At 41.4% G+C, this 17,810-nt stretch overlaps 1 protein-coding gene across 7 annotated transcripts in view; it reads right to left on the reverse strand.

Moving 5' to 3' along the window:
- Window positions 1-17,810, reverse strand: part of SFI1 (SFI1 centrin binding protein) — a 36,014-nt gene that overhangs the window by 7,397 nt on the left and 10,807 nt on the right. For all 7 annotated transcript variants that reach the window (XR_015260404.1, XM_086761355.1, XM_086761354.1 and 4 more), the window contains 20 exons: window positions 17,544-17,646; window positions 15,975-16,131; window positions 15,249-15,410; window positions 14,735-14,805; window positions 13,509-13,601; window positions 13,031-13,128; window positions 9,958-10,039; window positions 8,917-9,095; window positions 8,587-8,662; window positions 7,717-7,812; window positions 7,223-7,299; window positions 6,452-6,554; window positions 5,872-5,968; window positions 5,021-5,181; window positions 4,523-4,597; window positions 4,160-4,234; window positions 3,612-3,788; window positions 2,642-2,883; window positions 1,620-1,712; window positions 90-351 (listed from right to left, as the gene is read on the reverse strand). Coding sequence is in view for 6 of the 7 variants with exons in the window: in XM_086761355.1 (XP_086617481.1) it covers window positions 90-351; window positions 1,620-1,712; window positions 2,642-2,883; window positions 3,612-3,788; window positions 4,160-4,234; window positions 4,523-4,597; window positions 5,021-5,181; window positions 5,872-5,968; window positions 6,452-6,554; window positions 7,223-7,299; window positions 7,717-7,812; window positions 8,587-8,662; window positions 8,917-9,095; window positions 9,958-10,039; window positions 13,031-13,128; window positions 13,509-13,601; window positions 14,735-14,805; window positions 15,249-15,410; window positions 15,975-16,131; window positions 17,544-17,646 (2,479 nt within the window). In the remaining variant the exon portion in view is untranslated. The remainder of the gene's footprint in view (window positions 1-89; window positions 352-1,619; window positions 1,713-2,641; window positions 2,884-3,611; window positions 3,789-4,159; window positions 4,235-4,522; window positions 4,598-5,020; window positions 5,182-5,871; window positions 5,969-6,451; window positions 6,555-7,222; window positions 7,300-7,716; window positions 7,813-8,586; window positions 8,663-8,916; window positions 9,096-9,957; window positions 10,040-13,030; window positions 13,129-13,508; window positions 13,602-14,734; window positions 14,806-15,248; window positions 15,411-15,974; window positions 16,132-17,543; window positions 17,647-17,810) is intronic.

Below are 17,810 nucleotides of genomic sequence, written 5' to 3' on the forward strand. Positions count from 1 at the left end.
CGAGCCACAGGAAAAACCAGCAATAAGCAGCATGCATGTTGACAGTAGCCCACAAAGCACACTAGTTTTTCCTTCAGCAATACACTCACCATTTCTGCTCCAGCTTTCATGTGGGGCATGAAAGACGAAGGAGACCATAGCTCTGGCCCCTCAACAGCACAGCGCACATCACGTGTCCACAGCCGCACAGGCGGGAGAGCAGCATGTGTAAGAGGTGGATAGGAATGAGTGGTATCACCCATTTGAGAGACACATTTACAGGTACTTTCTTCCATTTGAGACATTAGCATTAAGTTCCCACTCTGCGCAGAACATTTGTTCACGGGTGTTTGCTGAACGGGTGCCTCCAGTCTGTAAAGGAAGAAGTATGAGATCCCTGTACATTGCAACCTGTTGGTCTTGCCCTTTGCAGTCAGTGCAAAAAAAGGGAAAATCTTTTTATTCCTTGCAGACAGCTGTCCAGTTAGCTGCTTTGTTATGCAGTGGAAATGCCAATGCGGAAAAAAAAAAAAAAACACCAAACCAAAACAAACAAAAAACAACAAAAACCAAACCACTCCAGAGACCTAGAGAAACACCACAATGTTGGTTTTTTTTAAAAAAAAAAAAAAAAAACAAAAACAAACAAACAAAAAAACCAAACACAACGCCAAAACAAAAAAGCAGCAAAGCAGTTAAGGTTTCCATTACTCCTACCCGCCCTGCTCCAAATCCTCTAGATTAATCCAGGCTGAAACCATTTCTTTAGAGCTGTGAATTCAGCCTATTAACAAAATTCTGACTTATTTTGGTTTGGGGACAAGAGAAACGGGAGCTAGAAGCAGAAATCTCAGACAGGTTTTAACAGGAAATTGATAGGTATTTCCCTTCTCTAGAGCTAATTACAGAACAGTTTCACAGAAAAAAGTTCAGTCTAAACGTCTGCTTAAAAGCAATTTCAGCTTCTATAGCAAGAGCAGTTTCAGCTCCTTCACTTTCATGGCAAAAAAAAAAGTGGTATCATAACTAAAACAAGTACAGAACACTCAAGACAGTGAAACCACTGCTCAGTTTAACAATTTCAGCAGCGCAGACCTTTTGGGAAAAGTAAAGATGTAGCTCCTTTTAGAGCAGCAAAGTTGATTCAGCCAAGAGAGAGACAAATATTCAGTTCTGGCTCTGCATTACCAGAATCATTAATGATTCCCCAGTAAATTAGTTAAATCCAGACCCAAACCCGTTGTGGAGCAAGTATGATCTACGAGTCAAAAAGCATCTTGCACAACTCAAAACTTCTGAGTTTATGTGGCAAGACTGACAGAAAAGGAAACTTTACTAACTAACTAAGCCAATTAATTTTGGAAATAAGTGATGTGCCTTATCTTTCCCTCAAAATCTCTCACTAATGAAACAAAGGCCTTGGTTGCTATTTAATTAACTTGAAAGTTCTGTTATTCTTGTCTGCTTCATATAAGAAATTTAAAGTTTTTAAGGTCACCATGACCTTTTGGTAGTACAGAGCAATGCAGTCCCATAATTACTGAATGTTCTGTGTTATGAAGGGAAGTTGAGAGGATAAGCATAGCATAAGGCCTACTGTAAGTCACCTTTTTCTTTACTTTAAAAAACAAATCTTCTACCTAGTAAAAGAAGGTCCCAGCAGTTCCTTGCTTTCTAGAGATTCCAGAAAGTCCGGCCTCTGTGGTGGTAGCCTTGCTCGTCGAATAGCATTTCTGAAAAGAACAATAAATCAATAATGCCCCAGATTCATCATTATTTTAAATTGGCATAAGCTGGTACTGCAGCTAAAGAAAGTCCTATGCCATCATTCATCCTGCTCTGCAACATTCCTCTTGCATGCAATAATAATTTTTAAAGATCAGATTTTGACCTGTATTAATGTCAATCTAATTCATTATATGAATAATTGTGCCAACACGAGGAATGGTGTAAGAGACAGAACTGAACGAGGCAGAACCACTTCTTTTGGCAGCATATGGTAGCTTAAAGAAATGTGAAGCTATCACCTCCGTTCTCTGTAAGGCTCCTGTCCTGGACCGAGAACCTTCATGGAAAATTCTTCCTTGCAATTGACCCATGATGAATAGGAATTTTTTAAGGAATAGCTTCCCCAGGGGAAAGAAAGGGGCAAGAAGGAAGTTCAGTTTTTACACAGCCAGGATGTTGATATAAATCAGACCCTATACATGACTTCTGTGAAAAAAAGAAGAGCTTCAGTGACAGCCCTAGGTCACTTGAGCAAGATAAGCTCTTGTGATGGTAGAAGTCCTATCACATACATTTTTCAAATGTTTCCCTTTGTAACTGCTCCTTTGACAAATGACCAACGCTCCATGAATTCATAGTTGTATATTGAGAAACACATAGTGGAAAGTATATAGCTGAGCTGACTCTACCCATCACTGATACATAAGTATAAAGTCCCAAATCCTTTCATTATTTGTGGGCTAACATATGCATTATGCAGCAGCTCCTGCGTAACTCTGCAATGCCAGCTGTAAGATGCAGAGTCAGAGAAAGAGTTAGGGTAACTGCGTGGAACAGTCATCAGTGCAAAAACTTGGAAATACAAAAATAAGAGAGACAGATAGACTACATATATGCCAGAGAAATGCAGGAGGAACTAGAACTTCACACTCACAGATCAGTGAGAACTGAGCCCCCGTCAGCAAGGTGAAATGGGAGATGACTGCATTTTGGAAGCCATGGCTCTTCCTCTGCTGAACGTCCTCTCGTCTCAGGGCTAACATCAGGCATTTTAAATGTCACTTGCCTCTTCAGAAGTGGCAGAAAAGAACAAGGCTTATTTAATCTCTTGGAGAGAGTCTTTTGTTTCCACAGCATGGCACAACGATACACTGACTGGTGAAGGTTGTAGGCTGCCTGCCAACACAAAGAATAGCAGAGCATTTGATGGCTGAGAGTAGGAAGCAACACCACACCACCCAGGGAGAAGAACACTGCAGAAAAGAACCAAGATTTCTGATGACCTCACGGCCATACCAGCTCTCTAAGCTAAATTAGCAGGTCTACTGTGGTAACATTTGGGTAAGGAGAATTAACTGGGCACTTCTGCAATGAGGCAGGCTGTGCATTAGCAAACAGAACAACTTCAGTCTTGACAACCTGGAAAAGAGCTGGGAAAGCTGTCCAGGGGCAGGAAGAGAGAGATCAATGCAGACATCCCTGTCTTCCTTTTCACACACAGGGCTGGGCTGATGCTCAAAGGCAGAAGTGACAGTAGCCCACATTCGAAGGTGTAAATGGTGCTAAAGCTAAGATAGGGTTAGATGCAGTCTCTAACGCTTCATGCTAGCACAGAATGCTCTGACCACAAGCAAAGGTTTCATCCAGCTATATCGTCCACAGTAGGAATTGGCCAGATTTGAAATAACTTCATTACCAAAGGTTCCCAATTAGCAACACAAGTCTGAAGTGCTCCAGTCTCAGCTGAAGGAAAGGACAGGGTGTTTTGCTTTGCATCACAAAAGTGTATGTCAGATGCAGACAAGAGCTGAGATGTAGGGCTCCAAGATACATATGCACACACACACACTAGATCAGAGCAGACCAGTCCTGGATATATCTGAGAAATCACTTGTCTCTTTTACCTTCAGCTGGAGTTGGGCTTGGAGCTGTCCCGGCCACTGTTTCATGCCAGCAGTGTTTCTGAAGACTTGGGTTACATCTTCTCTTAGAAGAGTAGTGTGATGAACTCCTCTGGCTTTTTCAATGCGGTCTTTCTTCTGCTGTTGCCCCTTGGCAAATCTGAGCCAAGCATCAAATACCTACAAAACCAAACAGAGCTGCCTGTTACAAAGACAGGTTTCCAGGCCAGGGACTCCCCCTGCAGACAGGAACATTTTTTCCCTTCCACTGGATCGTAACAGGCAGAGCTAGAGCAGGACACTGCCACAAGGACAAAGGGACAGGGATTTAAGTCAGCTGAGGCTGGATGGGGAAAAATATGTGCAAATTTTTTTAATTGGATAAGAGGACTTAGGGACAGTTTTCCGGCATTCTAAAATATCATATAACAGCCCAAAGATGAAAGGAAAAAAGATATTCAGTGTGCGCTCTGCCAAACACAGTAAAATTTGCACGTGATCTGCACATCTCCAAATTCAGTAGTCTGCCCCAGACCCCAACACGCCCATACCTTCCTCTGCAATGAAAGGGACCAGTGCCACAACGCTTGCACTGTCTTCTGCTTTTCCCATTGCCGCTGCAACAGCTATCAGGGAAAAAAAAAAATTGCACAGCACCGGGTTAGGAATTTACACGTCCCACATCAGAAATGCTAGCCAGAGCATCAACCAGACAGGAAGTGCTGGTGGAGCCATAGCAGAACAACCTACTCAGGTCACCAAGTATATGGCAAGTCTTGTGCCAGTGGAGCCAACAAATCCAGAAAATGGTTAAATAAGTTATTTTTGTCCTCATGTGTAAATGGAATATGAAGGAGGGAAAGGGATAAGGATCAGCAAAGAGCTAGATACCTACACAGTGGACAATTCCTTACCCGTGTCTTCCAGCAAGAGAAGGAAGCAGAGCAAAGTCTATGAGTCATCAGCCAATCTCCCCGTCTCTGTAGTAGCTGTAAGGCAACCAGAACAGTGAGTCACTTGCAAACAAATCCCACTTATCTGAGCCAAATGCTACTAGAGCAGAACGGGTACGAAACAGCCTTTATCACCTTCCCTTTGTGCTGTTGAGGGCACCCTCAATGTTGAAGTCCCCTACGGTGTAACCCCATTCGCAAATATCTACGACCTCAGCAAAGATTTCCTTAATAGTAAATGATCCCACACATGGCAAGCCCATCTTGTCATCTGTTAAGTCTGTGAGTTCTATCAAAGCTTCTTCAGGCAAGACACAGGCACGTTCCTTCCTCCCCAATGCACAAGGCTGTTATGCTCCTCCTCAGCCAAGACCACCATTCCCTTCACCAGGGCTCATGGCCTGCTCCACAACTTCCCACCCTGGGTCACTGGCTGGGGTGGCTGCTGATCTTTCTCACCTTCTTCCTAAGGCACTGCTGGTGATATTTCTTCCATTTCACCAGGTACTTCTGGAATAGGTGCTGCTGGTGGTGCTGTACTGCCCTGTGCTGCTGAGCCCTCAGCATCAGACACTCCCTAGTTAATTCCTTCCAGTGAAGAAACAAGGTCTGTAAACGCACTGTTAGGAGAAGATAAATTAACTGAAGTACCAACAGGAGACTATTAATCTCAGAGTATGACGTGATCAGCTACTCTTCCAGACTGTTTTAGCAATACTTAACTCTGACAATACTCAGCACTAGGAAGAAGGATCTTGAAACACTTCAGGTAATGGACAGTGAGCCATGACTTGCAAGTCTTCCCTGCTGCCACTGACATTCTTTATAATCTTTAGGAAATTATTTGCCCTCTTTGTGCTTCAGAGTCCTCATGTCAAGAACATGGCTGGTACCATGAACATGCTTACAGACTTTTAGGGACTTTCTGTATTAATTACTAGAGAAAGACTGAAGTGGTAATTGATAAGATAATTTGCACTGCCATCAGAACAGAGGCATCTGAACTTCTCAAAATTGGTAATGGAAAATTCCTTTGAGGAAGGAAGTTTTACCATCCCCTATGTAGACAAGGAACCAGCAGAGAAGCAAAAGTCACACAAGCAGCCTTCAACAGATCACTGGAGTCTAAAATCACTCCCCCATTCTCCGGGGACATGGTTTGTAGGCTTAATAAACCATCCAGTCAATTCACCTGTACAGATAACACAAAAGACTGCTCTACTAAGCCATACCCTACTAAGCCATATCTCTCTAAGGACTGTACACAGATAACAAAGTCTTTTGAGAGTTTAGTATCTCCATCAGCTCACCTATATCCAAATGTTTTCTGGCCTCCATGACAGCTGTCATCTTCTGCTGACGGCAACACACTTGTAGCGAGGCAGTGTACCTCCACTGCAGCAACACCTAAAGACAAAATGCAAACAAGAGACAGGATACAAACTGATGTTGCAATGTTCTTTGGAAGGGAAGCAACGTACTCCACATTGCTGGCACCATAACCATTTCCATCTCATTTTTCACAGAAGGCTCAACAAGGCACTGGACGTTTAATACAGCAGTATTTCAGAGGGTCCCCTGGCATTTTTCAAGGCATTCTTCTTTTCTGTCCCTCTGTCCATCTGCCCACCTGCCGCCAGTAACACTGCTATGATGTATCATACTACTGGTTTTCCTTCCTTATAGGAAATGAGAAGAAAGGAAGAGGAAAAACCATGAACCCCCTCAGAGACAACAGTTTCAGATATGTGTGCAAATAGACAGGACTCCTACTTTTTACACCTTTCTTCATAGTAGCTCAAAGTTTTTCGTCCTTCTAATTGGATTACCTGACTCCTGCCTTAACTAGTGTCTGTACTTAGACCTTGATATCTGTGACACAGACCCTACCTTTGACAAGATTGCTCTCCTGTAGTGCTCATCTGCCCGAGTAGCTGCCTTAGCTTCACGTGCCAGAGCAAGGGCATTTTCTCTCCATGTATACAGAAGCTGTCTGAAAGCAAAAAGTATTAAAAAAATTTAAAAACAAAACAAAAGCCATCAAGAATTATTCTTACTTGTTCCTTTGGTACCTTCCCACTCACAGGGAAACCAAAACCAGCTGCCTCTATAAACTCAGCCTTGCAAATCAACTTCTCTGCCCCTTCAGGTCTCTGCTGAAGAGAAGGCAGCGCAAAAACAGAACACACCCTTAAATCTAGCATCTTACGCTCAACCAGGCTCTGCAAGTGACTCAAGCTGTATAGCACTAAAACCAAAATGAGGCAGTTAAAACTAAAGCAACTCCAACCAACATATACTGGTATTATCTTTAATCACTCTCCTCCCTGTAACACAAGACAGCCTCTACATTTTCCAGGCTGCTTTAATATCATAGCAGTCAGAATCCACGCACGCAGGGAATGATACAGTTTGCTGTCTGGTGTCTCTCATGGAACTAAACATAGATTAAAAAGTTAAAGGAAAACAAATGGCAATCCAAGAGGAGGCTGACTTCTTTTAGCTAGATGACCTGCACAGAAATAGCAATGCATGGAAGAGTCAATTCCCAGCACTGAACACTCAAAAATTTACAATGGTGGCAGCAAAAGAAAAAGAGTAATTTGGCTGCAGTAATTTGGCCACTTCTCTCTCATGCTGCACAAGGAAGCATCGGCTTACCGCAGCAGTAGTCTTGTGTGCCATTTCTCCTTTTCAGCTACTTGGTACAGAATGCACTGTATGTTATGTTGGTAACGCTGGAAGGAAAGCAGTGAGAGGTAAAATTTCCCTCAATTGTCAACATCTCTGAGATAGAAGACATCTGAAAACTCTTACTAGCAGCTCAGTAGAGTAGTAGCAGAGTATAGAGAAAAAAAGGGGTTACTACCATTGAAATTAAATGCTGGGGCTTTTTTGAGATGAACAGCCATCACACACTAGTTAATACTAGCTATTATATACCCTTCACCAAAGTCACAAGGTTACACTGGTTCTTTTGCTCCAAAAAGCAATGCTAGAGCTGATACAACCCTATCTACAACAGCCCCCATTGTACCTCACACATTTGGTGTGCGAGTGCCTAGAGCGAAACAGCTCAACAGCTCTTCAGTTCTCAGTGAAACACTAAAGCACACACAGACAAGTCCCACGTAGAAAAGGATATTCCCTCCTACCTTCCAGGCTGCGAAGGTCTTGCCCAGTAACGCGTGCCGATAGTGCACATCTGCTTGCACCAGCTTCCTCCATTTCTCACGCTGATGTCCCACATACTATAACAAGGAGGGGCAGGGAACAACAGAAAAAAAGTATATGCGATGGAGGGAAAACAGGCAATGGCAGAGCACCAAGGGAAGAAGACCATTCCCAGTCTCTGGGGAAACATCAGTCCTCTATCTTGCTATAACAGGTTTGTGCTGCACTCTGCTATTTCTCCAAAAGGCCTAGTTGAGTCTTCTTTTCCCTGCTCTTTTTAGGACTCTTCTTGAAGGATTCACTGCAATGCAATTCACTCAAGTTAACAGCTCTGGACCAACAGACTAGTGTCAGCTCTACAATTTCTCATAGATTCTTGAAACATGCTGCAAGGCACATGCAGTACATCACAGCATGGTAAGGAAAAGGCCCAGCATAGAAGTGAAATGCCTTCTGATAGGGCCTGCTGTGACCTGTACACAGCTACAGACCATACATTACTGCTGCAAACTTCTAACTTCAGTAACGTTTTGAGAAGCACATACACAGTACTGGCCAGGGACAATTTCATCTCACTAACTCTGGTTACATTCCCAGATAAATCTCCTAAACTACAGTGTCATTCTCACTATACCTAGACAAATGAACAAGAAGTCAAAAGAACTCCCACTCCTCCCTACACAATTCCTGTTCTGCGCATGCTGAACCGGTTTTATCCGTCTGGGAAGGGAGGAGAGCTTAGGAATGACTAGTGTTTAAAATAAACAATTTAATTTCTAGCCATAGGGGTACAAGCAATCTGAAGATAACAAAAATAATTCAAGCTCTTCCCCCTCTGTTAAATCTCTCACCTCCCTCCATTTGTTCCAAGTCTGCTGCAGACACTTCGAAAAGTGAAATCTTAATGCTTGCACCTCCTTGAGCCTCCTGTAAGAAAAATAATTTAATTATTTCTCCTACAATGCAATCCATGTTACCGAACCCCTCTTGCACAGACATAAGTCCAGACTTGCTATTTTCAGTAAGTTATTTACTGAAAAATAAACTAGTAGACTCTAAAGCACAAATAAAAAGTCAGAATCATTGTGAATTAAATGCTGCTTTGTCAAAAGTAGGCCACCACAAGGCCAATCCAAATAATTCTCCCCTTAAAAAAAAACAACAAACAAAAAACTCCTTACTCTGCTTTTCTCTCCTCAGTATTTTGCTTCCACAGACAGAAAGCCTTTAGCAACAGCTGGTTACTGTAGTGATCTCTTGCACAAACCAAGCCCTCTCGCTCCTCCAAACATGCAGCTGTTCTTCTACGCCACAAACACCAGAAGCAACTCAGCAGTTGCCTTTCAAAATGAAGTACAGCCTATAATGGAAAGAAGGTGGCAACAAATTCATGAGACAGGTCAGTTACAAACAGAAGACAATTCCTTAAAGGTGACATGCACAGAGCTGTCCAATGTCCATTTTCCTCTTCTCACACTGAACAACAACAGACACAAAGCCCCTTTGCTGTGAGTTTATGTGAATGTGTTCTACAGGTACCAATATGCATGTGGATGGAGAAACTTATCAGAAAACAGCAGAGCAAAGAGAGGAAAAATAAAAGCTGGTAAGTAGCATGTGAAAGGCTCCCAAGAACCGATAAGCTCCAGAAACTAGTCCTGCTGAATTCTCAGAATATCAAGAGTCAGCCATATCTGCACAAGGCCATCCACACACACTACCATCAACTACAAGGTGTGTAACTCAGACCACAGAAAAGGCAGCTGTAGACTACAAGATTACATATGTGTCTTTGGAAACAAAGGACCCCTTACGGGACTTCATGCATAACTACTTTGAAGCAACTAGTTTGTCAGTACAGCCTCGTACTTCTTAAATAGGTTGGGCTTGGTTCTTTATTACTGTTATTATTTCAACCAGGTAACTATGAAACAGACCAAGTGTGAGAGACAGCATACGCATATTTATTGGGTGAGGGAATAAGTGAATGAACTGTGTGAATAGTTATCCTCTAATCATAACAGCTTGATTCTATTATTAGCAACAGCTTAACTTAAAACAGGTGATCAGTAAATCTGTTTCCCCTAACTTGATCCCCCACCAGGGAAAAGGGAATTTGCAACACCCAAGTCTGTGTCACACTAACTGATGTTTACAGACAGTGACTAAGAAATCATCCCCTCTATTTCCTACACAAGGCCAGATGGAAGAGTTACACTTACCTTCTTCTCTCCCATCCGGTATTCTTGCTGCTTGCGCACCTTCAACAACCATGTATCAAATACCTGTCTCATCAACACCCTCCTGCAAGCAAAAAGGGAGAATGTCAGCACAGGACAGAATTCCTTCAGAAAAAGAGATTGATTTTATGAATGTCAAAAGACCAATCCATCTACAACTTTAAAAGTTACTTGATTTTTCAAATCATGCAAGCCTTCCTTGGAAACCAAGCAGCTATATGTCCTCATTGTTCTCCAAGTTAAAAAACTAGACAATTTGTCCCCTGAAATCTTACCCAGAATATATGAGACATGAATTTTCTGAAATTACTGGAACTCCTTGCTTTCATTCAGATCATTCAAAAGATTGTTCTGACTTCTGACCAATTAATTTTATTTATAAACAAATACAAAGAAAAAAATATACAATGATCTTTTACTTCTTCTCCACTGTAAATATAGTCTACTCCCTCCTCCCGTTGAAGTATTTTGAAAATCCTACTCTACTTTTTTAATTTAAAAAACAAACCAAAACAGTTTGAAAAAAGTTATAACAACAAATAATAAAGAGCAGTGTGGTCTGATCTCAACATGAAGGGATTCTACGAAAGCTGCCTTTTATGAACAAGGTCAGGTTAGTTGCCCTCATTACCAAAGCGTCTTTCTTTCTAGATTAAGATAATACTTACTTGCTAGTTTGCCTCCTCTCCCCAGGGATGCAGAAGAATCATTATCAAACATTATCCCAAAAATGCAATTAATATGTATTTGTGATTGTGCACTACACATCTCTCACAGAGCCAGCATAGGGTAGAAGCATCCTAGTCCACAAGTCTGAACTACAGCCTAGTGGAATTAGTACCTAGTTCAAACCACATCAGTTATTTCTAGAACTCATATCATGTGGGTGTAGTAATTAGATCATTAGCAAGTCTCAGCTCCTCTCTAGTCTAAAGGGGCCTAAAAGATACTTTGGATTCTTACCAGGTAATTTTTGGTAGGTAGCTATTGCAGTTCATTACAAGTTTACAGGTCAGTAAAAAACATGAGTTAAGTAAATCTTCCTGCAGGGTACTGGTAGTTGCCAGCAAGAGTCTTTGATCTGTAGACAGTCACACACCTCAACCGATGGCTCCTTTGGGATATCTACTGGGTCTTGCCACTTGACTTTTGAACAAGGAATGCACTTCTTACAATTTTTTTCTTTTGTGTTCAGGAAATAGAACTTCATTTATACTCTTTCTAAAGAGAAAAGACTGCACACAAAAACATTCCTGACTCATAGAGTGAAGGTATGGTTACAGCACGCATGAGAGCTTTCAAACTACCTGTTCATCCCTCCCCTGGTGAGAGGTGCAAGTTACACTGCAGCAGGTGCACGCTGCAACTCATCTTCACTAAGCTGAACCTCCTGAGTCTTTGAACCTTTTCTCTCTCCCCTTGTCTCCAGAGGGTAAACTAATGCACCACAGCTACACTCTCACACAAGTTCTCTCACAGTCTTAATTGCTTGCAGAAATGCAGCTGCCCTCTTACTCAGCCTGCCCTCCAAACCTATTTGTGAATCTCCCAAAAAGCAAGTGGTTTTTTTTTTTTTTTAATTACAATGAGCTTGGTGGAACACCAGAACAGGTTGCCCCCAGAGGTGATGCTCCATCCCTGGAAACATTCCAGGCCAGGCTGGACGGGGCTCTGAGCAACCTGATGTGGTTGGAGATGTCCCTGCTCCTTGCAGGGGGTTGGACTGGGTGGCCTTTGAAGGTCCCTTCCAACCCAAACCATTCTGTGATTCTAATATCCAAAGCAATACAGACTTTCTGCAGCTTGTTTTTCAACTGTGAAGCCAGGCTTCTGATGACAAAAAGGTATGAATCTAGAACACAGAGTGTGACCATTCTCTGCCAATGAAAGCTGCAAGTCTATTAAGAAAGAAGATTTAATGTTAAGAACCATTTTTCTTCTCTCAACTTACACATGAAAGTGTCCCAGGAAGTGACTCATTGTAAGAGCATATTTCCAAACATACTCTTTTTCCAAGGAAAGCAAACTTTTTTTTTGTTAGTCTTCTAATACAGAAAATGGAAAATAGGTTTTGATAGCATCATACATCATAACCCTACCTGAAGAGTCAGCACTGAATTCAAGGGTACAAACCCAGGCAAGACCTTTAAGGCATCTCAAAAAAGGCAAATACATTTTTTTCCTCTCAGTCAATATTTCCCCCCTCTGATTTCCAACACAAGCAAGTACACACTCTTGTAACTCCTGCGCATGTCTGTGCCTCTATAATATGCTAGAAGAAGTAATTACTAAGATACATCACTACCCTGCAACAAAGGCTAGTAGCTGAATTTTAAGAGATGATGAAAACTCATAGTATCCATTTACATTAACAGAAAACAGAAATCCCCAGCACCTCTAAAGAAAGATTCCCAGTAATTTAACTCTATTTCACACTATGAACTTAAATTAGAATAACTCCAGCAGTGCTAATGGACTTAATTTGGCATGACTGACATCTTGAGTCCAGATTCTTTTCTTATGAGTTCCACGTTGGTCTTGGAGGCAAAACTAATGCTTACGGTCACATCTTTTTTGTTCAGTATTGAATCCAACCGTGCATACTGCACCTGACTGTAAGATAGGTAACCACAGCAATATTTCCTATTTCTTCAGTAGCCTCTGAGCACAACCAAAGTGATCCCGATGCCAAGACATCAGGCAATTAGAAAGATTTGTGCAATAATTATGCCCTGAAAATAAAACAAAAATCAATTCTAACTCGGTACCACGTATATCAGTCACTCTTGTAGTACTAACATTTTCTTGATTAAGAGAGGCTAATACTTAAAGCAAACTCCTAAATCTAAACAAGTCTCAGCTAGGCTTAATCAATTTCCCTCTCACATTTCACAGAGAAGCAGAGATGTAAACTGCCCACTACTCATAGAAAATATAAGCACAATCGGCATCAGGATGGTCATGCCCCTAAAAGTATTATTAGATTTTAAAAGACAACCGAAAGGCCCACAAATCCCACACTTGTATAATTTTATATTAATTTATTTCTGCACACCTATAACGGGCATGAGCCACTGATGTTAAAGCCTGCTGCTGTTCTTCCTCCTTCTCTTCCAAACGGGACTTCCAACAGTTCCAGAACTTCTGCAGCACCTGAAAAGAAACAAAGACATGAAAGAACACAGATATCTGGGGAGGAGAAGAATGCAAAGAAATAAATTATTAAATGTCCTACTGAAAATGCATGCTGCAATGGTTGCCTCCTGCACTGCTTCATATACCAAACTTGTTTTATGATCTGTTATGAATTTTTCTGGTAAAAAAAAAAAGATCACCAGAAACATTGGAAAACAGAAAACTAAAATAATATATCTAAGACTGACAGCCGACTTACACAGGAGACTTTCTGTGGCTATTAGTATTAAGGAACAAAGCCACTGCTTTAATAAAAAAGTAGTTTGTAGGTGAAAGCGGAAGCCAATAGGACAGCTCAAGAAAAACTAACACAAGAACGAAAAGAAAATTAATCTCACTGTAACTTGATGCTGCCGGTATGACAGATTTTTTCTCATTTGCTGAAGATGAGCGTTCATGACATTCTGCCAAAGACCTTTAAATCCAAGTTTCTGTAGCAACAAGAAATGTACACAACTTTCATGTAATGCAAATCAACAAGCACTGGCTGTTCCTTACCAACAATCTATGTTTGATGCAACAGCTAAGATTTATGAACTTGACATCAAAGCCATGCATCAACTTCCTCTCACAAATAGTCACTTCTCCAGCTAAACTAAAAGTCCCTTCCACTTTCCCAGGGTTTTATTGTGAGACATCTAACTCCTTATTCAGCTGTCAACACCACTACCCAAGTCCTTTCCCCATCTGTGTCCTCCTTCAGTTCAAGACTCATAACTTGCTCCTTTTCAATAATAGACAAGATTCACTTCCCTTTTAGGTTTCCTCTGCACAAGGTCTTTCAGTCTACAGTCCCACAATACCTTGATTCAGGAATGAACATGGTGAACAGCATTACGAGAGCATCCTTCCTCAAAGTGCTCTCATAGTTACTAATGTTCTCAGTCTATGATCCAAACAGGTTTCTTGCCATTCTTTTGATGATCAGCACTGATCCACACTTGAAAATAATTCAGTTCTGAAAAAGCTGGAGGCTTGCTTGTGCCCACCTTTCAGACAGCCTTCAAGGATTATGCTCTTTTTTTTTTTTTTTTAAATAATAATAATAAAAAAAAAAGACACCCAGCTACTTGCAAATGCAATAATCTATCTTCGGACTCATGTGAAAAGAAGCATATATGCATTGCTACAGACAGGGAAAAAAAATAATTCCTGCAGCAAAACAGTGTAAGTAGACAAACATTGGGGGTAGAGGTGATAAGAAGGAAAAAAAAAAAAAAATCAGGGAAAAATCAAGGGGAAAGTGCAATCTCATGGTGAAATGGCCAGGGAGCACAGTAGCCCAATACCACCAAGATTAATCTGCTACTTCACCACTTTCCCAATTGGAAGAATAACTATTTTGGAGAGCAGCACAGTTTCCCCATCTGGATTCAATTGGCAGATTCCAGAATAGTTGGAACTTAGAAACCTGATGCCTGATCCAAACTCACCATGGCAGAAAATGGTTCATCCCTCACTTAAAACCTGCACAGCACTGTTAGTACTAAAGGCACACTGTCAGGCAGAAGTATTTGAATTCTCTTCACAGCCTCTTCCACCTGACACATAACAGTGCTCTTACCAACAGACGATGCTTGTAGTGTTTTTCAGCTAGCTCACAACGTCGAGTCTCTTCCACACACAGTACAGTATCTGTCATAGAGTTAAAGTATATTTACACAGAAACATCCGTCTGGATATATACACAGCCTTCTCCACAGAGGGGCACTCGATCTCCATCCAAATTTGCTTCAATATTTGAATTTCCAGCACTGTTACCTGCACAAGTTTTGATTACAGTCAAGTTTTTAGATTTTGCTGGCTTACCCCAATACATTTCTGATTGAATAGCAAGTAAGGAATTCCTCCCCAACCTTAAATTATCTTCTGCAATCTCTTAGCTGTCAACAAGCCAACATTCCGTAATTGCAACAGTTTTATTAATTGTGAGTATGGACTTACACACATCTTTCTAATAACAACGTGTTTGTTGTCATCCACACTACTGCACAACATTCATGCTTCCTAAACAGACCCTTCCCCCACAGGAATGCTTTTAACCTGTCCTTGCCAGGGACTAAATACAGACTGGATACAATGCTTCCAGTGTGCAAAGGCTCTCCGTAAGGCAATTCTTGCTGCTACTTTTTCAATGTTCTTTCGGTGAGCATGCATTCTTCTCCTGCACTCCCATGACAGCCGCCAATCAGAGAAACATTGCCGGACTATTTTGCTTCGGTGATGCTCTTGGGCCAGCTCTAAAAAACAATCACACAAATTACTCATGACTTGTTCTGTCCTGGGGTCATTTATATCAGATGAGGCCATGACATTTAAGCCACTGGTTCTGAAGTGACAGAAGCTCTAACACTGAAAAATAGCAGTAAGAATTCACAGTAACACTCAGCTATGGACTACGTTCATCCCAGCGATCACAACAGCAGTTCTAAAGCAGTAACGTACTGTACTGACTTCAGAAGCGGCAGTTAAGATCACTTGATCGACACACACAAGCTTGCTTACATTTCAGTATATTCCTATTACCAGTTCCCAGATATCCAAGCTGGATTCTTTTCTGCTACCACCAACCAACAGCCATTCACACAAACATCTGTACTCAATCCAGTGACTTCAAGGGAAGAAACAGAAGAACTGGTGTAATAGTCTTTACCATCCTGTACGAGTTGTGATTTTCTGATTATCAAGGAAATGCACACATAGATTGACTGATAACAGTCCTGAATACATCCTTCTCTGATATCTCCATCAGAATATAATTTGCAACACGCAAAGGAGCTGAGCCCTATTCTGCCCTAACTCACCATTCTGATGTTTCTTTGCTCTGTGGAGATTTAAGTATCCCAGCCATGCTTCCATGCATCTCTTCAATTCCCAGTGCTGATGGTGAGTTACTGCCCTAGTCTCCTTCTGCTTGTCATTCTGGCTGTACAAATACAGCTCTCGCCACTGCAACCAAGCCTGACAGAACAATTGAGGAGAGAGGGCAGTAAGGGGAAAAAAATGGACAAGATTAGGGAAGCAGAATAAAGAAGAGAAGAGGAAGAACACACAGGCAAGAAGAAATTCCATGTAATATCTAAACGTGAAAGCCATGAGCAATGAGGGTCTTCCCCATAAGGGAGGAAAAACACCCTGACAAGCAAAAACAAACAAACAAATGCCAAAGGAATGTCACATAGAAAAGGTCAAAGACAAAGAATGCCATATAAAACTTTTTTTCTTCTTTTGATATTTTCGCACTTTTTCCATTAAAAGGCTAAAATAATACTTTTTGGACAACAGGCTTCTTTCAGACAGAGTATTTTCATACAAAAGAGAATCACATCTTGAGATATTATAAGATTTCCCAAGTCACGAGTTTATCTCCTCAGTAGAACACTGGCCTCAAACAGGCAGTGTTGCCATTTTACAGCGCAGGCCAAATCTCCCTGTTTTTAATTAGTGTGACAAAAAGCCACAGTTCCAGTCAAGAAAGAAAACCATGCTGTTTTCACTTCAGTTAAGATGAACAATTTACTCAAAGAGCTGAAAACCTCTCAAGAATACGAAATGCTGGACTGTATTTTCTCACCTCAAAATGGAATTAAACATGCTTACAGAAATTCATCAGGACATAAGATGTTGTCTTACAGAGTAAGGTGCCGTCAAACTGCTAACTGGTGTTATCTTGCCTCCCAACGGGACAGTGGATTAGACCTACGAGGAGTTCGGCATTCCAGGGAGGTACATGCAATGACCCATCATGCCCTGCCCAAAATGCCACAGCTGCAAACTCACACATCTGTTTTCTTTTACCTCTTTTTTACCTGTGGCTAGTTCTCTGGTGGAGAGAACTCTGATGCTTTCAAGCATCGTGTAAGACAGTAATAATTCCTTTGGTCAGTTTGCTTCCTAGCAAATATAAGACACAGATCCAGTTTGCTTTGCCTAGATTTCTTGTACAGAATTTTTTCTTGTAAAAAATTGTTTTGACCTTCTTCATAGAACCACAAAATATCTCAAGTTGGAAGGGATCCATAAGGATCAAATCCAACTCCCTGCTTCTTGCAGGACTATCTAAAACTAAATCATACAACTAAGAGCATCATCCAGATGTTTCTTGAACTCTGACAGACTTGGTGCCATGACCACTTCCCTGGGGCGCCTGTTGCTGTGACCAACCACCCTCACAGTGAAGAACCCTTTCCTAATGGCCAATATGAACTTCCCTTGACATAGCCTCCTTCCATAGCCTCATGTCCTAATACGTTCTTCCATCATAAGTACTGTAATTTGCAAAGCAAATGAGTACAAACCGTATTTTTTTATTAATCTGCAACATATTACATTAAACATTAGAAACGGTAGTAGCTGGAGCTCCTGGGACTTACTCGAAATTGCAGGCTCTGGGCCCAGTGCTGCAGAGCCAGAACGTTCATTTTACGTCCAGTCTGGTTCTGGTAGTGTCGTCTTCTCCACACTGCCCACGATATGCTGCCAAAACAATGTCACAGATATATTCAAACAGGGGTTCCTTAGTTTGGTACAAGAAATCACCTTCCTCTCACTGGAAAACAGTATGAACAACAACCTTCTAATTCCACATCTATGTGGAATCTGTGCGTATCAGAATTCAGACATGCCGCCCTCCCGCAAAA

Source organism: Chlamydotis macqueenii, chromosome 17 (assembly GCF_036417535.1).
Source record: "Chlamydotis macqueenii isolate bChlMac1 chromosome 17, bChlMac1.mat, whole genome shotgun sequence".
Taxonomy (NCBI): domain Eukaryota; kingdom Metazoa; phylum Chordata; class Aves; order Otidiformes; family Otididae; genus Chlamydotis; species Chlamydotis macqueenii.